This window comes from Nyctereutes procyonoides, unplaced genomic scaffold, assembly GCF_905146905.1.
Source record: "Nyctereutes procyonoides isolate TBG_1078 unplaced genomic scaffold, NYPRO_anot_genome, whole genome shotgun sequence".
In the NCBI taxonomy this organism is placed as follows: Eukaryota; Metazoa; Chordata; class Mammalia; order Carnivora; family Canidae; genus Nyctereutes; species Nyctereutes procyonoides.
The window spans coordinates 116,816,747-116,837,603 of NW_026575125.1; the positions used below are offsets into that span (position 1 = coordinate 116,816,747).

The 20,857-nt window shown below is 49.9% G+C and overlaps 1 protein-coding gene across 1 annotated transcript; it reads left to right on the forward strand.

Annotated features, from left to right (window-relative positions):
* Positions 1-8,537: 8,537 nt before the first annotated feature.
* Positions 8,538-14,940, forward strand: FATE1 (fetal and adult testis expressed 1). The gene is made up of 5 exons (XM_055338875.1): positions 8,538-8,643; positions 9,663-9,790; positions 13,514-13,620; positions 14,027-14,105; positions 14,809-14,940. Exons 1-5 carry the CDS (start codon positions 8,538-8,540, stop codon positions 14,938-14,940), a joined length of 552 nt encoding a protein of 183 aa, XP_055194850.1.
* The last annotated feature ends 5,917 nt before the right edge of the window (positions 14,941-20,857 follow it).

A 20,857-nucleotide genomic window follows, 5' to 3' on the forward strand; every position in this document is an offset into this window, starting at 1 on the left:
GTGTGAACCCATGAGTCAGGAAAGAGGCCAGAGGCAGGGGGAAAAACCATGGGGGTGCAGAGTCCTGGAAACCAAGAGGAGAGAATGTTTCCAGAAGGAGAAAGGACAATGATGTGAAATGCTTCCAAGAAGTCAAGTAAGATGAAGAGTGGAGTGGGCTCATTGGATGGAGCCGGGAGGTCAGTGGTAGCTTTGGCCTGGTGCAGTTTCAATTGAGTTGCGGATGAGAAAGGCAGACTAGAATGAGGAGATGAATGTCTGGGAGGTAAAGGAGCAGAGACGGTGTGCATGCACAGTGGGGGTGACACTTTCAAGGAGTTGAGAAAGGACAGTAGCATAAGTAAGTGAGACAAGATACTAAGGGAAGACAGTTTTTTTCCCCCTTTTTAAAATTTTCAGGTCATCTCATTTATTTATTTATTTTTTAAAAAATATTAATTTACTTATTCATGAGAGAACAGAGAGAGGCAGAGACATAGGCAGAGGGAGAAGCAGGCTCTGTGCAGGGAGCCCGACGTGGGACTCGATCCCCGGACTCCAGGATCACGCCCTCAGCTGAAGGCTCAACCACTGAGCCACCCAGGGATCCCAGGTCATCTTAACTCAACAACTACCTAATGAGCTCCTACCATGAGTCAGGTCTTGTGCCAAGTGCATGGGAGACAGAGTGGTGAGTGAGGCTGACAAGGTCTCTGCCCTAATGGAACCAAAATCCCCATGCTGGGAAAGAAGTGATGATATTTCCTTGTTGAAGAGAATTATCTTAGCAAGGGGGAGAAGCTGAAGGCCTTGGAGAGCGCAGAGCTGGGTTACTGATAGAGCTGGAGATGAGCCCAAGTACAGGGGGCCACCAACCTTGCTAGCAGCACTGCAGCTCATCTATTGTAACGAGCAAGGAGGAGGCTTTGTGGCCTCTGTGAGAATCCCAGCAGCTGGGCTTCAAGCACTAACTCTAGTAGGAGCTCAGTGTTTCATATGCCATGCCTCCTGACCCGCCTTTTCCCAACAGAACCACCAAGGCACATTGCTACTAAGTGAGGAGCTAGGCCTCCAACCCTAAGGGCTTGTGGGGAGGGGACAGCTGGACTTCAAAGCCTGGGCTCTGATCCACCGCTGTCTTGGGAGAGTGAAAGGCAGGGCAAGGGGGGACGGGGCTGGAGGAGGCTTGCTGAGGCTCTCTTGAGCCAGTCCCCCCCTGGGGCCTTCTCCTCTTCTCCGAGGACCCCAGGTCACCTGTCTGAAGCCACTGGTTTGCGTCTAAGCCCTGCCACCGAATTGCTAAGTGAACTGGGCTCAGGTTGTGCATCTAAAATGGGGGATAGGGGATCCCTGGGTGGCTCAGCGGTTTGGTGCCTGCCTTCGGCCCAGGGCACGGATCCTGGTGACCTGGGATCGAGTCCCACGTCGGGCTCCCGGCATGGAGCCTGCTTCTCCCTTCTCTCTCTCTCTCTCTCTCTCTCTCTCTCTCTCTCTCTCATAAATAAATAAATAAATAAATAAATAAATAAATAAATCTTTAAAAAAATAAAATAAAATGGGGGATAACAGGAAAAGTATCTACTTGTCTACAGCTTCTCAGGCCTGTCTTTCTCACCTTGGGTTTTTCCTCTCTTCCACCTTGTTCTCTGGCTCATAAGAGCTGCCGTTGCTTGTGCTTTTGAGCTGGTCAGTGTCTGAGACTTTGCACCACTTTTTTCCACCTCTTCATTATTGTTGGCCATTTTCCTTTGGCTTCTGATTCTCCTGAATTGTACATACACGTCACGTCTCAGTCATTGGACATGGAAACAATTGAGAGCAGATGCATCTCAATCTGGGGAGTCACCCTGCAAGCAAGAAGGCTGCGGATTCTGTGAGGTCACCTTATCTGACACCGTTGCCTCTAGCTAGGATCAGGAAGGAAGGCCTTTCCCACCCACTCCAAGGATTCCCTGCACATGGGGCAAAAGTGAGTGGCAAGCTGACAACTAAATCCCTCTCGGTTTCCAAATCTGCTGCCAGCTTTTGGGGCAAGGGATTCTCAGGCCTGTGGAGAGAAGACATGAACAACAGAGACAGCAGCCGGCTCCACCGGGAGGCAGAAGGCAAGCTTCCCAGTGTTTGCTCTTCAGGGCTGCTCTGTCCCATGTCCGCGTGCACACAGGGCAGTCCTGAGTTCCCCACCAGGTGCCTAGCTAGCAACACTTCCCTTGAGTTCTCCCGTGGGGGCTGCCCCAGGGGCTGCAGGGAAAGCCATGGCTGCTGAGACATAAGCTTGTCAGTCTGGGCTGCGGCTGTGTCAGTGTCTTTACCACACTTCTGCTGGGGCTGCTCCCTCCAGGGTGGACCAGTTTGGGAGGTGGGGTGTGTGACCAGCATTTCCACCCAGTCCAAGCCACCTCGGGAAGCAGTGAGCTGTCCTGGAGGTGTGTAGGCAGAGGCTGTCGGTCTTGGGGACAAGAGTCAGTCTCTTGCCCTTAGGTTGACAAAGCTCAAGAGGGTACCCACGACCCTTCCAGGAAGGCAGAGTGTAGCCGGATTCAGGGCAGGACTGCCAACAAAATGAGCCCCTGTTACCGTCCCTCAGACCCATGGGCTTTCTGCCTGCCTGTCTACTTGTTCTTGTCTGCCCTCTAAGCATGAGTTCCACGAAGACAGGAAACTTGTCCCTGGTCTCAGGGCTTGGCACTGAGTCAGTCATGATTCATGACAGTCATACTGAATGAGAGGAGCCCACATTTGGAAATTGAGGAGCTCCCTATAACCTCCTGCTGGTGGCCCTGTCTCTGCGGGGGGGGGGATGAGTCTGAAGGGTTGCCCCCACATGCTCCTGCCACTTATTTCCCCCTCTCTGCTTATAAGTGGCTCAAGTTTAGGCATCTGTCCTTCCTGTCTCTTTAAGGAACTGAGGGACAGCTGCAAGGCTGCACTAGTTCCCCTTCCCCTTCCCTTCTGGTTGGGGAGGCCCTGGGGCTCCAGGGATGACATCAGTGCCAGCTGCTTCCAGGAGCAGGAAGGAGAATTGTTTATAGGTTCATAAGTTTCATTAACAAGTGGAGAGGAAACTCCCAGATGCCTGGAATCTGAGTTTGCAGCCCCAATCAGGTTACTCGCTTGGCCTGAAACTGGGCTCTGAGCAGAGCTGGGATGTCATGGACCAATGCGCCCATTGGCTTTGAATGGTCTCTTCCCTAGAACCCGGATATTGGCTTCGAATGGTCTCTTCCCTAGAACCCGGATATGAGAAAGTGGATAAAAGCAGAGCTGCTCTGTGTGAAGAGAGGCTGGAGCCTGCCCTGAAGCCCAAGTAGCCTCAACATACCTCCCTGCAACAGTAAAACATAGTTTAAAACTGGGTTTTGCCCAATCTTCCATGTGAAAATGGGAAACAGATGCTCAGAGCTTGGGAAACAACTTGCCTAAGTTGCCCCGGTGTCACTCCCAGGTGTGTTGATCCTGGGCCTGGGTTCCCGTCACCCTCTACTGCTACTTGCCAGGGAGGTGGGAGCAGGCAGTGCACAGCACTGCCGGGCCCCATGCTTGTCAGGAATCTGAGTCCAGCACATGGCTGGCTGAACAGCTGGAAAAGGCCAGTGGTTGGAAGGCATTGGTGGAGGCCTGCGCTCCAGCAGGCAGAGGGACAGACAGATGTAAGACAAAGGCAGGCAGACAGGCAGGCAGCAGCCCGAGTTAGACACCTGCTCTGTGGGGGTCTGGATGCCCTCTAGATTTCAGCACAAACGAGGATGCAATTAACTGGATTTGTTTGGCCCCCAGTGGAGGCTCTGTGCTCATGATCACCTTTAGGGAAAAAGATGATATGTTTTCTTTGGAGACGTTTAGCTTGAAGGGAGGGGGAGCTTTCATCCCCATGTTTTTCTGTTAATAAAACCACTCTTGTTTTAATAAGGATCCAAGCCCTCCAGCAGACAGTTCACGGGAAAGAAATACAGAAAATCAATAAACATATTAAAAATTGCTCAGGTTTATTCATAATTAAAGCAATAAAGTTAAGGCAACAATAAGATAGATATCATTTTCTACCCATCATACCGATGCCTTTTAGAAAGTCTCATAATATCTCCTGCTGATAAGGCTCTGAAGAAAACAGAACTTTCTTCCACTTGGTGAGGTCCCACCTGCTGCAGTCTCTTAGGAGGGGCATGGAGATTATCGGTCAGTATTAGCAAAAATCGTCAACATGCACACCCTAGAACCCCACAATTCCACTTCTAGGCACCTGCCCTACAAAAATATTTACATATGTGTGCAAAGAGGCATGTCCAGGAACGCTCATTGCATCTTGTTTATAAAAGTGAAAAGCTTTAGACACCTAAAATGTCCACGAGCAGGCCAGTAAACAGGGGCGCAGCTGTGCAGCAAAAGCTGTGTTTCAAAGACGTGAGGGAGATTTGTTCTGACATGCAAGATCCCCAAGGCACGCTGTGCACTTAAAAAAGCAACTTGCGTATTTCTCAATAAAACTGGGGGGAAATTCCACAAAACCCTTTTAAGAAAAGTGATAGACAAGAACCCCCTGTCCTTCCCTTCATGTAAATGTGTACATGTAAGGTCACACACTTCTATGCATTTTTCTTTTTACCTTTTATAAGGGTTTTCCTAATATGTGTCAGGTACTTGGGGAAAAAAAAAGAAAAAAAGAAACAACCAACCAAAACCAACAGTCAACTGCGGAACAGCACGTACCTCAAATGTATGATCTCATTTGTGTAGAGCACTGCAAACTTACACACACGTCTCGGCCAGATGTTCTCTGGGCCCCTCCTTCCTCTTTCCAGAGGCATCTGTCTAATCTCCAGGGTGAAAAGAGCTTTGTGTTTTCTGGCCCTCTTCTTTGGGAGCCTTCCACTGGGGTCTAGGTCTCTGTAGCCCCCCACCTTCACTAAGCATGAGCCATTTTCTCAGGCGCCATAAGGCTTGGCCCAGTCCCCTGTGCTCTAGGGATTTTCCAGGCCTCGGGCCCCCAAGGTTGTCACACTAGGCAGTGGAGGCTTCCCAGCCACGCTGTAAGGTGGGGATTGTTAGCTCCATCGTCCAGTGCGGAGACAGAGGCCCAAAGAAAGGAAAGACTTGATCAAGGCCAAATCGTGAGATTGTGATTAGAATGGGCAGAGCACAGGGGCTGCCAGAGATAAAATAAAGGATACACAGTCAATTGTGAATATCAGATAAACCGTGAGAATACATCTTCAGTGTAAATTTGTCTCAAACGTTGCACAGAGTGTACTCACACTAGGAACTTACTTGTCCTGGGACCCGTGGGTGGCTCAGTGGTTGAGCACCTGCCTTTGGCCCAGGGCGTGATCCTGGGGTCTTGGGATTGAGTCCCGCATGGGGGGGGGCCCCTCTGCAGGGAGCCTGCTTCACCCTCTGCCTGTGTCTCTGCCTCTCTGTCTCTGTGTCTCTCATGAATAAATAAATACAACCTTAAAAAAAAAAGAAACTTACTTGTCCTTTATCTGAAATTCAGATTTAGTTGGCGGTTTGTATTTGTATTTGCTCAGTCTGGCAGCCCTGGCCAGCAGAAGCCTATGGTTCCTGCTTCCCAGGCTCCTGGGTCCCCCAAAAGCACACTTCTCCGCTCTTAAGGTGGCCTTCCAGAAAGCTCGGATTTCATTGCAGCTGCTCCACTGGATCTGGGAAGGGCTTCCTCAGGGCCTTCAGGAATGCAGGCAGGGCCTGGGTCTGCTGGGCTCCAGATTAGTCCCAGTGCTGGACAGGTGGGGCCAGGGAGGGGGCCAGGCAGTCCAGACCATGTCATCCTCTCTAGGCAAGTTGCAGCCCTTCCCTTTCTCTCTCACACTTTCCTTCCTCCCTCCTCTTTCCCTGCTTCCTCCTCTTCCTCCCTCCTCTTCCTGGCCCCAGCTGGGCTTGGTTCTTTTGCAAATCACCTCCTCCTCCCCTCAGGGACTCTGGGGTTATTCCCTAGAGCCCAGGGTTCACCTCTGGTGATTGTATCAGTCAGGGTTCTCTAGAGAAAAGAAACCGTGGGACTTATGTCTGTACATGTATGTATGTGCAAATGCCTATGTGTGTGTATACAGAGATTTATTTTGAGGAATTGGCTCCTGCCATTATGGGGCTTGCAAGGGCAAAATCTGCAGGGCTGGCTTGCACATTGGAATCTGAGGCAGGAAGAGATGCTGCAGTCTTTAAAAAAAAATTGTTTTTTTTTTAAGTTTGAGCATAGTCTACAAACAATGTTACATTAGTTTCAGGTGTACAATATAGTGATTCAACAAGTTTGTACATTATGCTATGCTCAGTACAATTGTAGCTGACACCCGTCACCATACAATGTTATTTTAATATCACTGACTCCGTGTTCCTGCCGTGCTTTTTACTCCCATGATTTATTCCTTCCATATCTCCCACTCCCCTGGACCTATTTTGCCCATCCCCTACCCCCCTCGTCTCTGGAAATCAGCAGTTTGTTCTTTGTATTTATAGGTCTGAATGTGCTTTTTGTTTGTTGTTTTCGACTCCACATATGAGTGGAATCATATGGTATTTGTCTTTGTCTGACTTATTTCACTTAGCATAATACCCACTAGGTCCATCTACATTGTCACAAACAGCGTGATTTCATCTTTTTTTAGTGTTTGCACAATATTCCACTGTATGTGTATATGTCATGTCTTCCTCATTTGATATCCAATATTCCTATTGATGGACACTTAGGTCACTCTGTATCTGGGCTGTTGTAAATAATGCTGCCATAAAAATAAGGGTGCATATATCTTTTCACATTAGTGTTTTCATTTTCTTTTTTTATTGTTGTTTTGTTTCATTTTCTTTTTTTTTAAGATTTTTAAAAATGTATTTATTTACTCATGAGAGGCACAGAGAGAGAGAGAGAGAGAAAGAGAGAGAGAGAGAGAGAGGCAGAGACACAGGCAGAGGGAGAAGCAGGCTCCATGCAGGGAGCCCCACGTGGGACTCGATCCCAGGTCTCCAGGAGGATCACACCCTGGGCTGAAGGTGGTGCTAAACTGATGAGCCACCGGGGCTGCCCTTTGTTTCATTTTCTTTGGGTAAATACCCAATAGTGGGATTATTGTTTCATACAGTATTTCTATTTTTAATTTTTTGAGGAAACTCAATTCTATTTTCCATAGTGGCTGCACCAATTTGCATTCCCACCAACCGTGCGTGAGGGTTCCTTTTTTTTCCCCATGTCCTCACCAACACTTGTTTCTTGTATTGTTGATTTTAGCCATTCTCACAAGGGTGAGGTGATACCTCATGGTGGTTTTGATTTGCATTTCCCCGATGATGAGTGATGCCAAGCATCTTTTCACATGTCTGTTGGCCATCTGTATGTCTTCTTTGGAAATAAGTCTATTCAGGTCCTCTGCCCCTTCTTAAATTGGATTTTTTGTTTTTCTAGTGCTGAGAGTTGTATCAGTTCTTTATATATTTTGCATTTTAACCCCTTCTCAGATACATCATTTGCCCATATCTTTTCCCATTCACTAGGTTGCCTTTCTGTTTTGTTGACGGGTTCCTTTACTGTGCCAAAGCTTTGTATTCTGATTTAGTCCCAGGAGTTTTTGTTTGCTTTTGTTTCCCGATGTTGCATTCTTGAGCAAAATTTCTTCTTCGCTGGGAAACCTCAGTCTTTGCTCTTCAGGCCTTTCAACTCATTAAATGAGGCCTATCCACATTATCAAGGATTAGTAATGTCTTTTACTTAAAGTCCACAGAGTGCAAATGTCAACCAAAGCTCCAAAATAACTTCATAGCAACACCTAGACTAGTGTTTGATGGAATAACTGGGAACTATAGGCTACCCAACGAACAGATAAACTTGACCCTCATGGTGGTCTAATCATTAGGGAAGCTGAGAGAGAATTTGGACTTAGACCAGGGACTGCAGGGCCTGCCTGGGGACAGTGGGCCCTCCAGTGGCTACAGGTAGATCCCTTCTTTCCTGCCCTTCCCTCCTTTGATTCTCATGGTTCCTGCTCAGACTGACCCAAGGCATTAAAAGGCCATCTCCCCTGGGAACTCTACATTGGGGGGAAACAGGATGTGCTCTGTAGAGGATGCCTCCTGAGGGGAGCTGTGGCCTGAAATACTTGCCAGAGCTGGGCTTGCAGAAGCCACAACAAGTTTGGGATCTAACCCTGTTCTGGCTACTGACTGGCTTTGGGGTCCTGTGCCAGTATCTACCTCTCTTTAGAAATGATGGAGAGTGGATCCCACTGGCCCCTCAATGGGGCCAAATCATGTGACCCGAGAGCCAGGGTAGTTCTCACAGGCAAAGTTTCTGAGATAAGTATCAGAAACTCCTCCTAAGTTGCTTACAGAGTAGCAGGAGAGAAGACTGTGAACCAAGCCAATAAGATACAACAGGAACACAAGGTGCTGGGTCCAAGGCCTGAGTCCTCTGGGAGAGTGTGGCTCCACCCCCATGGCCAGATATATCTTCCACAGGCTCCTGCCCCTGGAAGAGCAGACTTTCCAAGAGTCTGCTCTGTGCCTGGCTTCCTGTGTATCCTTGGCTATAGCTTAATAGCTAAGCACCAGCTGTGATGGCAGGAGGCCCCCCTACTATCAAGGAGGAGATGGAAACATCCATCGCTGAAGAGCTGATTCCTGGAAGCTATGGGAAAAGCCAGGAGCACCTGGTGATAGCAGGTGAGGAGCCCCTGTAATGTCCCTTTCCTTTGGGTGTCTGCACCCAGTCACGTGTTGGAGAAGGTGTGTTCATGGCTGGGAAGACTCATGTATATGCAAGTATGTGTGGCTATGTGTGTGTCTGTGCCTTGGTGTGCGTATACCTGTATTTGTGCCTTGATGAACAGGAAGCTGGGGGGAAAGGTAGTGATGATGTGAGCATTTTGAAGCCTGTGAGAGAGTAGGATGGGATCCACATGTGTGGTCCTTATCTCCCCCTGTCCAAGCTACCACTGTGTTTATGGCAAAGTATACAGAGCGCTCAGTTTATAAGATCAATCAGACCAATTCTCTCTCCTTTTTAATGCCTTTTCCTCCTTTAGAGTAAAATCCAAACTCCTTTCCTTGATCTACAAGAGCCAGCCAACGCCACCTCCTCAATATATTTCATGCTGTGGTATGATGACCCACAGCACACTGCATTTATACTTGTCCTCATAATACCCGAAGGCTGATTCTTCCTGATAGCCTTTGTGTTGACTGTTACCTCTGCTTCGGATGCTGTTTTCCTAGATTTTCCATGGCTGCCATCATTTTTGTCTTTCAGGTCTCTGCCTCACAGGTGTTTCTGGCTTTTCTAGAAGTAGCCCTTCCTTCCACCATGTTGCCCTGTTCTTATCATTTTGGGAGCGTGTATCTCTTGATCTGAGTTAACACTGATAGATTATACCCATTTTGCCCCCTCACTTCAGCTAAGCACACATAGACAGTTGATTACTAGATTGCTGAGATCTTGTGTCTTGGTCATTGCTCTCCCTCCAGTAACCTAGCCCAGAGTTTGGCCCTCAAGAAATACTTACTAAACTTTTAAACAAATGAACAGACTGAGGCTTGGGATCTGCCAGGGGACAACAGTGAATGATTATTGAATGACTCCTAAGAAGTTTGGGTACCTTATCCTCTTTCTGGTGTGTCCTGTGTCCAGGAAGCCTTGGTATAGCCTCTATGGGTGTTTCTGGGGCCTCTCTTCTTTTGCCTAGAAATGATGGATCATGGATCCCAGTCTGCGGGTGCTTCTCAGCGGCGACAGAAGGCGGATCCAAAGGCTGCTGGCTCTGCTGCAGGTCAATCGGGTTGGAATATGACTGGCAACCGGAGCAAGAAAGCGGTACTGTATGGAGTCCTTGGCATGCAGTGGCTAGGCTAGGGTTGGGACTACAGACTATAGGGGCTCCAGCCTCATGATGGTAGGTTGAGCAGAGCCAGATGTTGACTTGGGGGCAAAGGAAAAAGCTTTTGTGTACCAGTGAGGCAATGAAGGCAGGGATGTCCTTTGAGAGGTCAGGGCCATCCTTTGGTAGGCTGGGAGCTCAACCTTGGGTTTCCAGAACACCGGATTCACATATTCCTTGGGGACTACATACACACTTTATTCTGCAAAACTCTATTATGTGTGAAATGACACTTTCCTTTATAAATAAATAATTCTACATGTATATTTCCTTCCTATATCTATATTATATATATTATCTATATAAATTATAACTATATAAATTATTTAATTATCAACTAAATAATCAGCCTGGAATCATGAGAATCATTGATGAATAAAAGGAAGGAAGGATAGGAAAAAATGGATCTGTCTGTAGCCATTGGAGGCCCCACTGTCCCCATGCAGGTCCTACAGTCCCTGGTCTAAGTCCAAATTCTCCCTCAGCTTCCCTAATGATTAGACCACTATGAGGGTCAAGTTTACCTGTTTGTTGGGTAGCCTGTAGTTCCCAGTTATTCCATCAAACACTAGTCTAGGTGTTGCCATGAAGGCATTTTGGAATTTTATTTTATTTTATTTTTTAAAAGATTTATTTATTTATTTATGATAGAGAGAGAAAGAGAGAGGCAGAGACACAGGAGGAGGGAGAAGCAGGCTCCATGCCGGAAGCCCGATGCGGGACTCGATCCCGGGACTCCAGGATCGTGCCCTGGGCCAAAGGCAGGTGCTAAACCGCTGAGCCACCCAGGGATCCCCATCATTTTGGAATTTTAGTTAGCATCTACACTCTGTGGACTTTAAGTAAAAGACATTAGTAATCCTTGAGATGGACCTCATCTACGCTATTAAATAGAAATATACATACATGGGATCCCTGGGTGGTGCAGCGGTTGAGCGCCTGCCTTTGGCCCAGGGCACGATCCTGGAGACCCGGGATCGAATCCCGCGTCGGGCTCCCGGTGCATGGAGCCTGCTTCTCCTTCTGCCTGTGTCTCTGCCTCTCTCTCTCTCTCTCACTGTGTGCTTATCATAAATAAATAAAAATTAAAAAAAGAAATATACATACATAAAACAATATGATTCTCAGGTCTGGGAAAAGATTAAGACAAGTTAGTTTCCTATGTTCCCTGGCTGTTAGGAAATCCAATCAATTGAATCTGACCATTATGTAGCCAATCCTTTAGAGTACATTTAATGTGGGTTAAGGAAAGCTCTGGAAAACTGGCAGGTACACTGTTACAAAGGATACTGGGAAAAGGCGGTCATTTTGGAGAGGAGGGAGACGTGAGTGTTCTAGGGAATCCCGTGAGATCTCTCACTGTGTAGCCAATCCTTTAGGTTACATTCACTGCTAAGTGAGGAGAAGCTTTGGAAACATGGTTGCTATACTGTTGCAAAAGTTGCTCCAAAAAGAGAACCCAGTTGGAGAGGAGAGGGACCTGACTGTTGAAGGGAATCATCTGAGTTTCAAGTTCTGTATCCAAGCTGTTCCACACTTTCACTGTGAGGGAGGGAAAGCTTTAGAAAAATGGTTCTTATACTGTTGCAAATGTTACTGGGAAAAGGCAACTCGGTTGCAGAGGAAGGGAGACCCAGTGTTCTTGGAAATCATCTGAGTCTCATTGTTCTGTACCTAATCCTTTAAGCTACATTCACTCTGGGTGAGGGAATGTTCTAGAAAAAAAATGGCAGCCATATTGTTGCAAAGTACTGGTAGCCATGTTGGAGGAAGGACGACAACTCGACTATTCTAGGAAATCAGTTGAGTCAGGTAGTTCTGTAGCAGATTCTGTTAGCCAGAGTCACCATGGTTGTTACACTGTCACAGAAGCTAGTGGGGAAAGTCAACAAGATTGGAGATTCGGGAGCCCTGGCTGTTCTAGGGAATGAGATATGATAAATGCCTAAGTGATTCCACTGCCAATGAATAAAGAGAAAAAGAGCTCCCAGAGACCTCTTGGGAATGGAAATAAGCCAGAAATACTGAATTGGTTTCCCGTCTCCAATGGCAGAAGTCAAATCAGGTTGCTCCAGCAGGTCAGGCTCCAGCAAGCCACCCATGCCCATGAGATTGAGGCAAAATGGGAATAGGGGGGGCAGTGGGGAGATATAATATCTGAATTAATTGCAGTTACCTTTTAGAACCACAGGAATACTTTAAAAAGAAACAGCCAATATATTGATATGTATTATATATTAAATATATTATATATATAAATATATTGAATTTAGAAATTAGACATTTAGAAATAAGAAATTTACCAATTCTATTTATTATTGACTTTTGAGCACCCCCCCCCAAATGGAACTATCACCACCTTTGACAGAATCACAGCATGAAAGGCCAAAAATTCATGATAGTGTTTTGCTGATTTGGGTGTTGAGGAAGTAGTGTGCCTTGAAAAGTAAATGAAAATAAAAATAACACTATTTGAAGTAGTAGGCAGAAGCTAGGAGTTAATGAAGTTCATAGATTTTCTTAATCTCCATCAAAGTGCTAGCTATAAAATTCTTATATATTATTTTGCATATAATTCTAAATTCACAACCATTCCTGGTTTTATTTATTTTATTTTATTTTTTAAAGATTTTATTTTTCTATTCATGAGAGACACAGAGAGAGAGCGAGGCAGAAATACAGGCAGAAGCCGGCTCCATGCAGAGAGCCTGACGTGGGACTCGATCCCGGGTCTCCAGGATCACACCCTGGGCTGATGGCAGTGGCACTAAACCGCTGAGCCACCCGGGCTGCCCCCATTCCTGGCTTTAAATGACTACTCTGCGACTTACCTGTTGTGTGACTTGGATAAGTAACACGACCTCTCTGTGTCTCAGTTTTCCAATCTTTCAAAATGAGATGATAGTGATACCTATTTTGAGGGGTCGTGATGAGGATTTAATGGTTTGATGTTGGTCAGGGCTTAGAGAATGGCATGTGGCATGTGTGAAACCAAATAGCTTGTGACATTTTTATTCTTGCATTGGAAGCCCAGAGCTGAGATTTGAACCCAGGTGGGTCTGGCACATTCTGTTCCTCTAGCCCACACTACTTCCTCAAGGCATGAGATACCCTAGCCCCAGAGCTGTGGGCCAGACACATCCACTCCAGATACGGATAAAAATGACAGCTGCTGAGATGGCTGTGCTCACTCACAGACTCAGAGATGTGCTCACTCAGAGACTCAGAGTCTCAGAGAGTCTCCCAGTGGCCAGAGTTCTATCCTGAACTCCAACACTTACTGTATGTCCTTGGAAAGTCCAGTCGTTTGCCAAGCCTCAATTTACTCAGCTCTAAAACTGAGTTTTTCTATTCTCCTCTCTGACTCAGCTGATGTCTGCATGTGACAGCATTGGCAGAGAACAGGGATCCTTCCTTCCCCATCGTTTGGATGGCTAGAAGCTACTGAGGACGATGGTGTGGGTGGAGTGGTGACAGTTGGCCAACTTGTGGGATTCCCAGGCTCTTCTAGTGGTCTGAAGCCGCCAGTCCCTGATTCCAGAGGATCAGTTACCACATGACTCCTGATAGGGTACATCATTCATTGGTCCTGGGCAGTGTGAGGCAGCTGCTCAGCTGAGACCGAGTAGGCTACTTTTACTGACCGTTCCTTTCTTTAGGGGCCCCAGCTGCCATTACCCAGAATGTTGAGAGAACCAGGCCGCAGTGATGCCCATTCCCAGGAGCATCCTCATGGCTTCCAGAACATGAGGTTCCATTATGAGCGGTAAGAAAGATCCCAGGGTCCCTGCAGGAGGAAAGCTGGAGCTCTTTGGGCAGAAACCAGAGTGGATCAGATGGGCTAGCAAGCAGACTGACCGGGAAGGTGTTGTGAACAGCTGGCCATGCTTGGAATTCTGGGGCTCTGTTGCCCCCTCACCATCACTCATGAAACTCCTGGCCTCTTACCCATTTGTGGACTCTGAGTACCCTGAGCCTGGGCTAGGATGGCTTCCAGCCCTCCGCTCCCAGGACCTACTTACCTGGGAAGTGAAGGACTCAGGAAGACAGAATCATTGTCTCCAAAAGCCCCTGACTTTACCTGCTTGCCCTCATGGCCTTCCTATGCTCCCTGCCATGCCTAGCCAGGGACCACCAGCACCTCTGACCCTCCATCTTTTCTTCTTCCCCAGCAACCCAGAAACTGATATGATGACAGAGATTGGCCTAGAAGAGCTCAATGGATTGGAGATGGAAGTCATGAAAAGGCAGGTAAGTATCTTCCATGCCATGGACCCACTGGGAGGGTGGAAGGGGCAGGTGGGCCTCGGCAGCAACAAGACCACCCCCTTTGAAGTCATCTTAGCCTCTGGCAGTAGAGGTGAAGTCAAGCTCCCCTCCTTTCCCTCCCGGTCCTCGGGGCTCTAGTGTCCCATCTTGATGGCAGCCTCAGCTCTGTGTCTTTCCCTGAGATGTGTGGGGAGGGAATGGGAGAAGCCAAAAGGAGGATGAAGAGGCAACAGAAAAGGGTAGAAGTCTGTGGAGAGAGAATGTTGGTAAGAGGTCTGGGGGAGGTGTTGTCTTCCTAGGGACAGAGGACAGCAGGCCAGGAGGCGCATCTGCCCTGGTGGCCCTGTTCAGCCTCTGGGTGTCACCCATCCTGGAGCCCTCACTCTGGAGGTGCTGGCTGCTCCCCAGGACTGCAATGCCCTCCCCCGACTCCCCAGGCACAGCTGGGACAGGCTGGCTTCCTCCACACAACTGGGGTTTGGAACCCCACCCAGGGGCCTAGGCCGCTGCGCCTGCGAACACAGGCAGCCCAGCCCTCGGGCCCACCCAGCCCCTGGTTTCAGAGGCTCTGCCTGCTTCTCACCCAGAGGGCAGCAAAGCCCCTTCCTGTACTAAGTTCGTACTTTCCCCAGGGGTGAGCCATGGGCTCCCCCATCACTCACTCACCAGCCCCTCGTCCCTACAGCTGCAGGTGATCACCAGCCGCCTGCGAGCCCTGGAGGACCAGGGCGCCACCTGGCGCCACAGGGAAGCTCTGTTCTTCACCGTGCTGGTGTCAGCCTGTATTGCCAACCTGTGGCTGTGGATGCGCCAGTGATGCCTCCAGCGCCAGAGCTCGTTTCTCCTTCCTCTTGCCTTTCCCCCCTGCCCCACTCTTGCTCGTGCTCCTTCCATCTCCCAGCAGCCCTTAGCAGCGTCAGAGCCATTTGTCCACCTCTCCCCCGCTGGCCTGGGGAGGCCTGTGCTGCTGGGAGGTCGGAAAAGGGCAGCGTCCTGCTGGTCCATCAGTGCTCCATGATCACCATCTGAGAGCTGAACCCCGCCAATGCGCCCTCGGTGTCCCTTCCGCTCCATCGTCTGTGGCAGGGCCCTGGCTGCGCCTTCCCAGTTTTCTTCCACTTTGTGTATGGGGCTCTACACGCAGAACATGCTCAATAAACGCTTACTGATACAGCAAACCCTGGTGGCTGAGCTTCTTTCATCCGGGATTCATGTGGACAGTCACTGTTGCAGGGACTGGACTGAGGCCCCACCCCAGGGGTCCTGGTCTCCTCCCCCCCAAGATCCCCTGCCCAGGCAGGGAGCCTTCTGAGGGGCAGGGCTTGGCAAAGTCCTTCCTGTTGGGCTCATGCCCATGAGTGCTCGTGGGGAAGCTATTCTTCCGCAGTGTGTCTGGGCCAGGTGCTGCAAGGACTCAATCAGAGGAAACTTGGAGTGCACCAGGAGCCTTTCCGTTTGCCCAGGACGAAACTGAGTCCTTGAGAGGAAGAGCATGGCCCTGGGTCATCCAGCAAGCCTGGGGCAGGGCTAGGTCTGGAATGAGTTCTCCTGTGTTCCAGCCTAGGCCCTGCCTGTCTCATACAGACTGACTGAGGGCAACGCCCTGACTCAGCTCTAGAGGCAAATGGGAGGCCACATGGAGGGGCTTTGCCCCTCTCCCCCATGTCCACAGCCCCCATGAAGCTAACTTCACACAGGGCAGATTGCTGGTAGGGCGCTGGGACTTGGGCTGAACAAATGGGAGTGTCACTGTTTGGGGCCTGATCCCAGATGCGCTGAGCTGCAGGAGACCTTGGGAAGAGCTGTTGCCCCTTTGCCTGGTGCCAAGCAATAAATACATGTCTCTTGGTGGGGCAGGGACCCAGAAAATTCTCATTGGCTTTAGTGGCTAACTGGACCTTCCCCAATCCCCCAAATCTGTCCAGCTTCTTCATCTATAAAGGTAACAGAGTATGTTAGTCATTAGATATAAAATCAACATGACTGTATGTGTGTGTGTGTGTGTGTGTGTGTGTGAGAGAGAGAGAGAGACAGAGAGAGAGAGAGAGAGAGAGAAAGAGATAGAGACAGAGGCAGAGAGACAGAGATAGAGACAATGGGAAGAGACGTGAGAGAGACAGTGGGAGAGGGATGGAAGGGAGGAGGGAAGGAGAGAGAGAGAGACACTGGAGCTGTGGGCCTGCTTTGCTCCTGCCCCATCCTCTGATACTCAGTGGCCCCCACACAATGAGGGGGTTCTTCTACTCTTGACTCTGGGAGGCCGCCTGTCAGCCCTGTGGGATACCATGCATGTGGCCACTGGGTCTGGGCCCTGGTGAAACTGGAGACAAGAACACTTAATGAAGATAGTTGAGAGCTTCCCCCTCTGGTCCTAGAGTAGAGAAGGTAATGGAGTGCCAGAGGAAGGCCCTCTGTGGAATGGGGAGAGGGCGGCCTCCAGACACAAGTGCTTCTAGTTGGGAAAGGCCAAGAGGCCTGGAGACGACCTGGAGCCTCCCTGTCCACTCCAAATGGACCCTGCTGCCCAGGAATCATCCAAGGGCTAAAAGGAAGGCTGGGTAACGCCCTTGTAGGCCACCCCATCCCTCCCCACAGCCTCAGGGCAGACCAGGGCCCAAGCTGCAGGGACTTATCAAGGGGAACAGCCACAAGTCCAAAGTCCCCACTGCCTTTGAGGATGTGGAAGGAGGAGTAGAGCCAAGCCAAGCCGAGTAGAGAGGCCTGGATTTAAGGATGCCAGGAAACCTGCCCTTGAGTGGCTCTCTGAAAGCTGCCCCTCTCTTCTGTTCCAGCTGGCTGTGCCAGAAGGCTCAAAGAGAAGTCTGCTGAGGGTCAGAGCAAGACCTGCCCTCTGGGACATGGGTGTGCATGTGTGTGAGAGCAGACACGGACATGTTTGCAGAAAAAGTCTGGCTGAATATATGTTGCGAAACAAAGGTTCACCCTTGGGAGCAATTTAGCCGAGATGCAAACAAACACTGCGGCAGCCCCCTGGAGAGATGTCTCCTGGGCTGGGTGAGCTAAGGTGGAGCACTTGCATAGACCCTGGCTCCCCTCCACATCTTACCCTGTGGTGTAACTACTGTTGCTAGCCTTGCCTGCTCCATCTACAGAGGCCTCCAGAAGGGAACTGGAGCTAGAGCTGCCCCATGCTGGCCCCCAGGATGGCCTGGGAGGCAGGCAGTGGGCTCCTCTGCAGAGTTCTGGGAGGGGCCCTATTGTGGGGGCTGGCACCCCCTACCAGGCCTTCTGAACAATCTGAACAATTGCACGAGTCCTGCTTGGTAATATCCTCCTGAGAAAGGCAGACCTTACAGGTGGACCTAACAAAGCCCCTTGCCCCACAGTGTTAAGCCTCACTATAGAACTCACTCCCACGATCAGCTTGCTATGCACCCCCGAAAACTCTCACGGTCACATATGTGACATAGCCAGCAGTGACCTCCTGGTGTTGTGCAGATGTGTCTACTTGTTTGAGTCCTGGGCTTCCTGCATGGGATCTCACGTGAGCTGTCCCATACAACCCACTGAGAGATGGGCCAGTTTCCTAGCTGCGTGTGCGGGTGACTATAGCAGCTATAAGCCTCTGATCATGCCTGTCCCACTAGGCTGGCACTGAGACCCCCGCCAGCCCCGGCAATTGCTGAAACTCCATATCTTGGTTCTTCTGTCTCAGGTTGGCTTCCCAGCAGCTGAAGCCTGGCAGAGGAAGGTGGGCATGTGGAGAGAAGGATGTGAGGTGCACAGAGGGGGCCTGGTTGTACTTGGCCTCTTGAAAAGGAGCTAATGATCCGTCACCCGATGGTTCTTGTCGTCTTTCTCCAACCATGGCCCCTCTTAGATTTCTCCCTGGCTTGCATTCTGGGAGGTAGGCTGGCCAGGACTGTGGCCAAGGCGGGAGGCAAGTGCATGGGGGCAGTGAGCTCGCAGCTTTGAGTCCCCAGACACAAAGCCCTGAGTGATGCATGTTCCATGTAAGGGAGGGCTCCTCAGGGAGCTTGGGAGGGGCTGGCTCGTGGATCTGGGCAGACAAGCAGCTTACACAGCCAGGCAGCCCAGCATCCAGCACTCACCTTCTTGCCGCCTGACCTGTACAGGGCCCATAGTGAGAGGGTCACGCATCCAGCCAGCAGGCACGGCAGCTTCTCCAGTGGGCAGATGCCCCCTGGGGCCAGGGTCCTGAGCTTGCTGCAGCCGTAGGCATGAGCTCCTCTGGGCCCCTGCCAGCTTCCCATGCTGGTGTCAGGTGGGGTGGCGCAGCTCTCTGACTGGGAGGCTGCCAGCTGTGTGGGGGAATCAGGGACCTTACTGGCCTGGGAACAGGAATACCAGGAAGTCACTGCTGGCTTCAGGTGCTGATGAACCCCCAAGGGCTTATCTCTGGTTGGAAGCTTCACAGACGGACCAACGGATGCTGAGTGTGGCCAGGGGACACCCTGCCTCTGAAGCCATCTGATTGGTGAGGAAAGGGGCTGGCATTGGGTTGAAGCAGCTGCTGATCAAGGGTTGGCACCTTCTTGTAACCAGGGCTGGTGGCCTCCATGGGGTAGGAGCCGGAGTCCATGAAAGTGTGCAGGTCCTAGAGTGTGTCTTGACAGGGCTTTCATGTGACTGGTCTTTCCCAGCTGAGGGAAAGTGACTGTGTGGGGAACCATTGTCCCTTGTCAAAGCAGCTGAATCAAATCCTGGGGCTCCAGAAGTATGGAGGCCCCGAGTGCCATGCTAGGATTGGCCCAAGGCAGCTGTCTTTGTTCTCTTCTAGGAGAGTGGCAGGGAGAGTGGCTGAGGAAGACTTGGAATAGAGGAGCTGAAGGGCTGCTTGGCCGGACAGGCTTTGGTGGGAGGGAAGGAAAAGCCTGTGGGCCTTACCACCTGCCCCTTCCTCCTCCACTGCCTGCCTGACCCAGGGCATTTCTGGGCATCCCAGTCTCAGAGCATGGAATGTGCCACTCGGAGCTCCATGGCTCTCTGCATATGAGAAGTGATGGAGGTAGGGGTGGGGGTTATGTAATGCTTCTTCCAGAAACCCTACTGGGATTGCAGTCTTTGTTTTTGGCCCTTCAAATGCACCCTGGCTTCTTTTGAAGAGCCTTGAGGGGGAATGACCACTGCAGGTCTCTCAGGTTTTGAGAACCAGCCCCTCTGCCATTTGGGCAAAAGCATCTGCAGGGAAGTTCTTGGAACTTTTGGCTGAGGGAAGATTCCACATTCAGGCCTGGGGCAGGGATAGGCTCTCCATTTTGGCCCTTCAGCTGATCTTGATGCCAGTCCAGAAAGCGTCAGCTCCATCCGTGTTGGCCTGTGGCCGTAAGAAGCAGCTAATGTTGGGGTGGCCTGGTCTTTAGATTTCCTGCCAGTGTCCTGGCCCTGCAGTTGGCAGAGTGTGAGCAGCATCCTCAGAACTGCCAGGACCAGATATAGCCACACTCCACCAGGCTCCAAAGTGAGATGGCCCCACAAGACATGAGGCTGCAAAGGTGGGTCTGGTGAGATCCAGAAGGGATTTGAATGCCCCAAAGCAGAGTTTGGTATTTCTCATGTAGATGGTTCCTCCATCCATTCGATAAGTACCTGACACTGTCCTTAATTCTGGCACTTAGCAGGGAATAAGGCCTACTCGGTCCTTGCTCACATGGATGTGACTGACCATTTTATGAGAGAGACACAGTAAACTAATGTAAGGACATGGTAAGTTTACAATACAAAGAAAGTGGGGAATAGTGAACAGAAACGAGGTGTAGATATGGGAAACTGCAAGTTCAGGAAATTCATTTGTTTATTAATTCGTTCATTCATTCACTTCCCAAATACATATGTGCTTATCACTGGGCTAGGGTCTTGGCGTTAATGACTAAACAAAACAGACAAATTCCTGCTCTGGTGAAGTTTATTTCTAACGTGAGGGCATTTGTCCATGTGTTTTAGAAGCGGGAGTGACAGACAGACCCAGGTATTGACTTACTAAACTCACCCTGATGGTGCGGAAGGTAGAGAAGCGGTAGGCTTGGGAGTCTGGAGGTGAATAAGTAAAGAGTCAGAGAGCTCTGGCAGGGTTGAGGCCAGACCCGGGGAAGCAGCAGTCAGGCTGGAGAAAGAAGAAGGTATTGGAGAAAGATTTCAGCAGGAGAACCAACAGGCTTTGCAGATGGGGTGGTGGGTACCAAGGATGATTCCTAGGTTTCTGGACTGAGCACGTGTGGGGAGAGGTGTGACTTTCTTAAGATAAGGCATTGTGGAGGTAAAAGCCAGGGCTAGGGTCAGAAGGTCATTTCATATTGGGACATGTTGAGTCCAGGGCTCAGCATGTCTGCACCCAGAGATAGAGTTGGCCTGTGGGCACCTAGAAATGTAGAGCACAGGAGGGGCTTCTCAGTGAGGACAACAGGGTTTGGGGATATGGGATTGGCTACTGTCTCTAGGGTCCAGCCTATCCTAGGAGAGGCCTTCTTGGCCTGGAGTACGGACTCAGTGTGGCTGATGTCAGATATATTGCCCCACTCCCATAGTTGTCTGTAAAGAAATAAAGTCTATCTTGGTAAAAGAAGCCCAACCATGGCAAGCCTCCTCCTTCCTTCCTTCCTTCCTTCCTTCCTTCCTTCCTTCCTTCCTTCCTTCCTTCCTTTCTTCCTTCCTTCCTTTCTTTTTCTTTCTTTTTTTTTCTTCTTCTTCTTTTTTTTTTTTTTTTTTTTTTTACCACGGCAAGTTTCTGATGTCATGGTGTCCACACAAGAGGC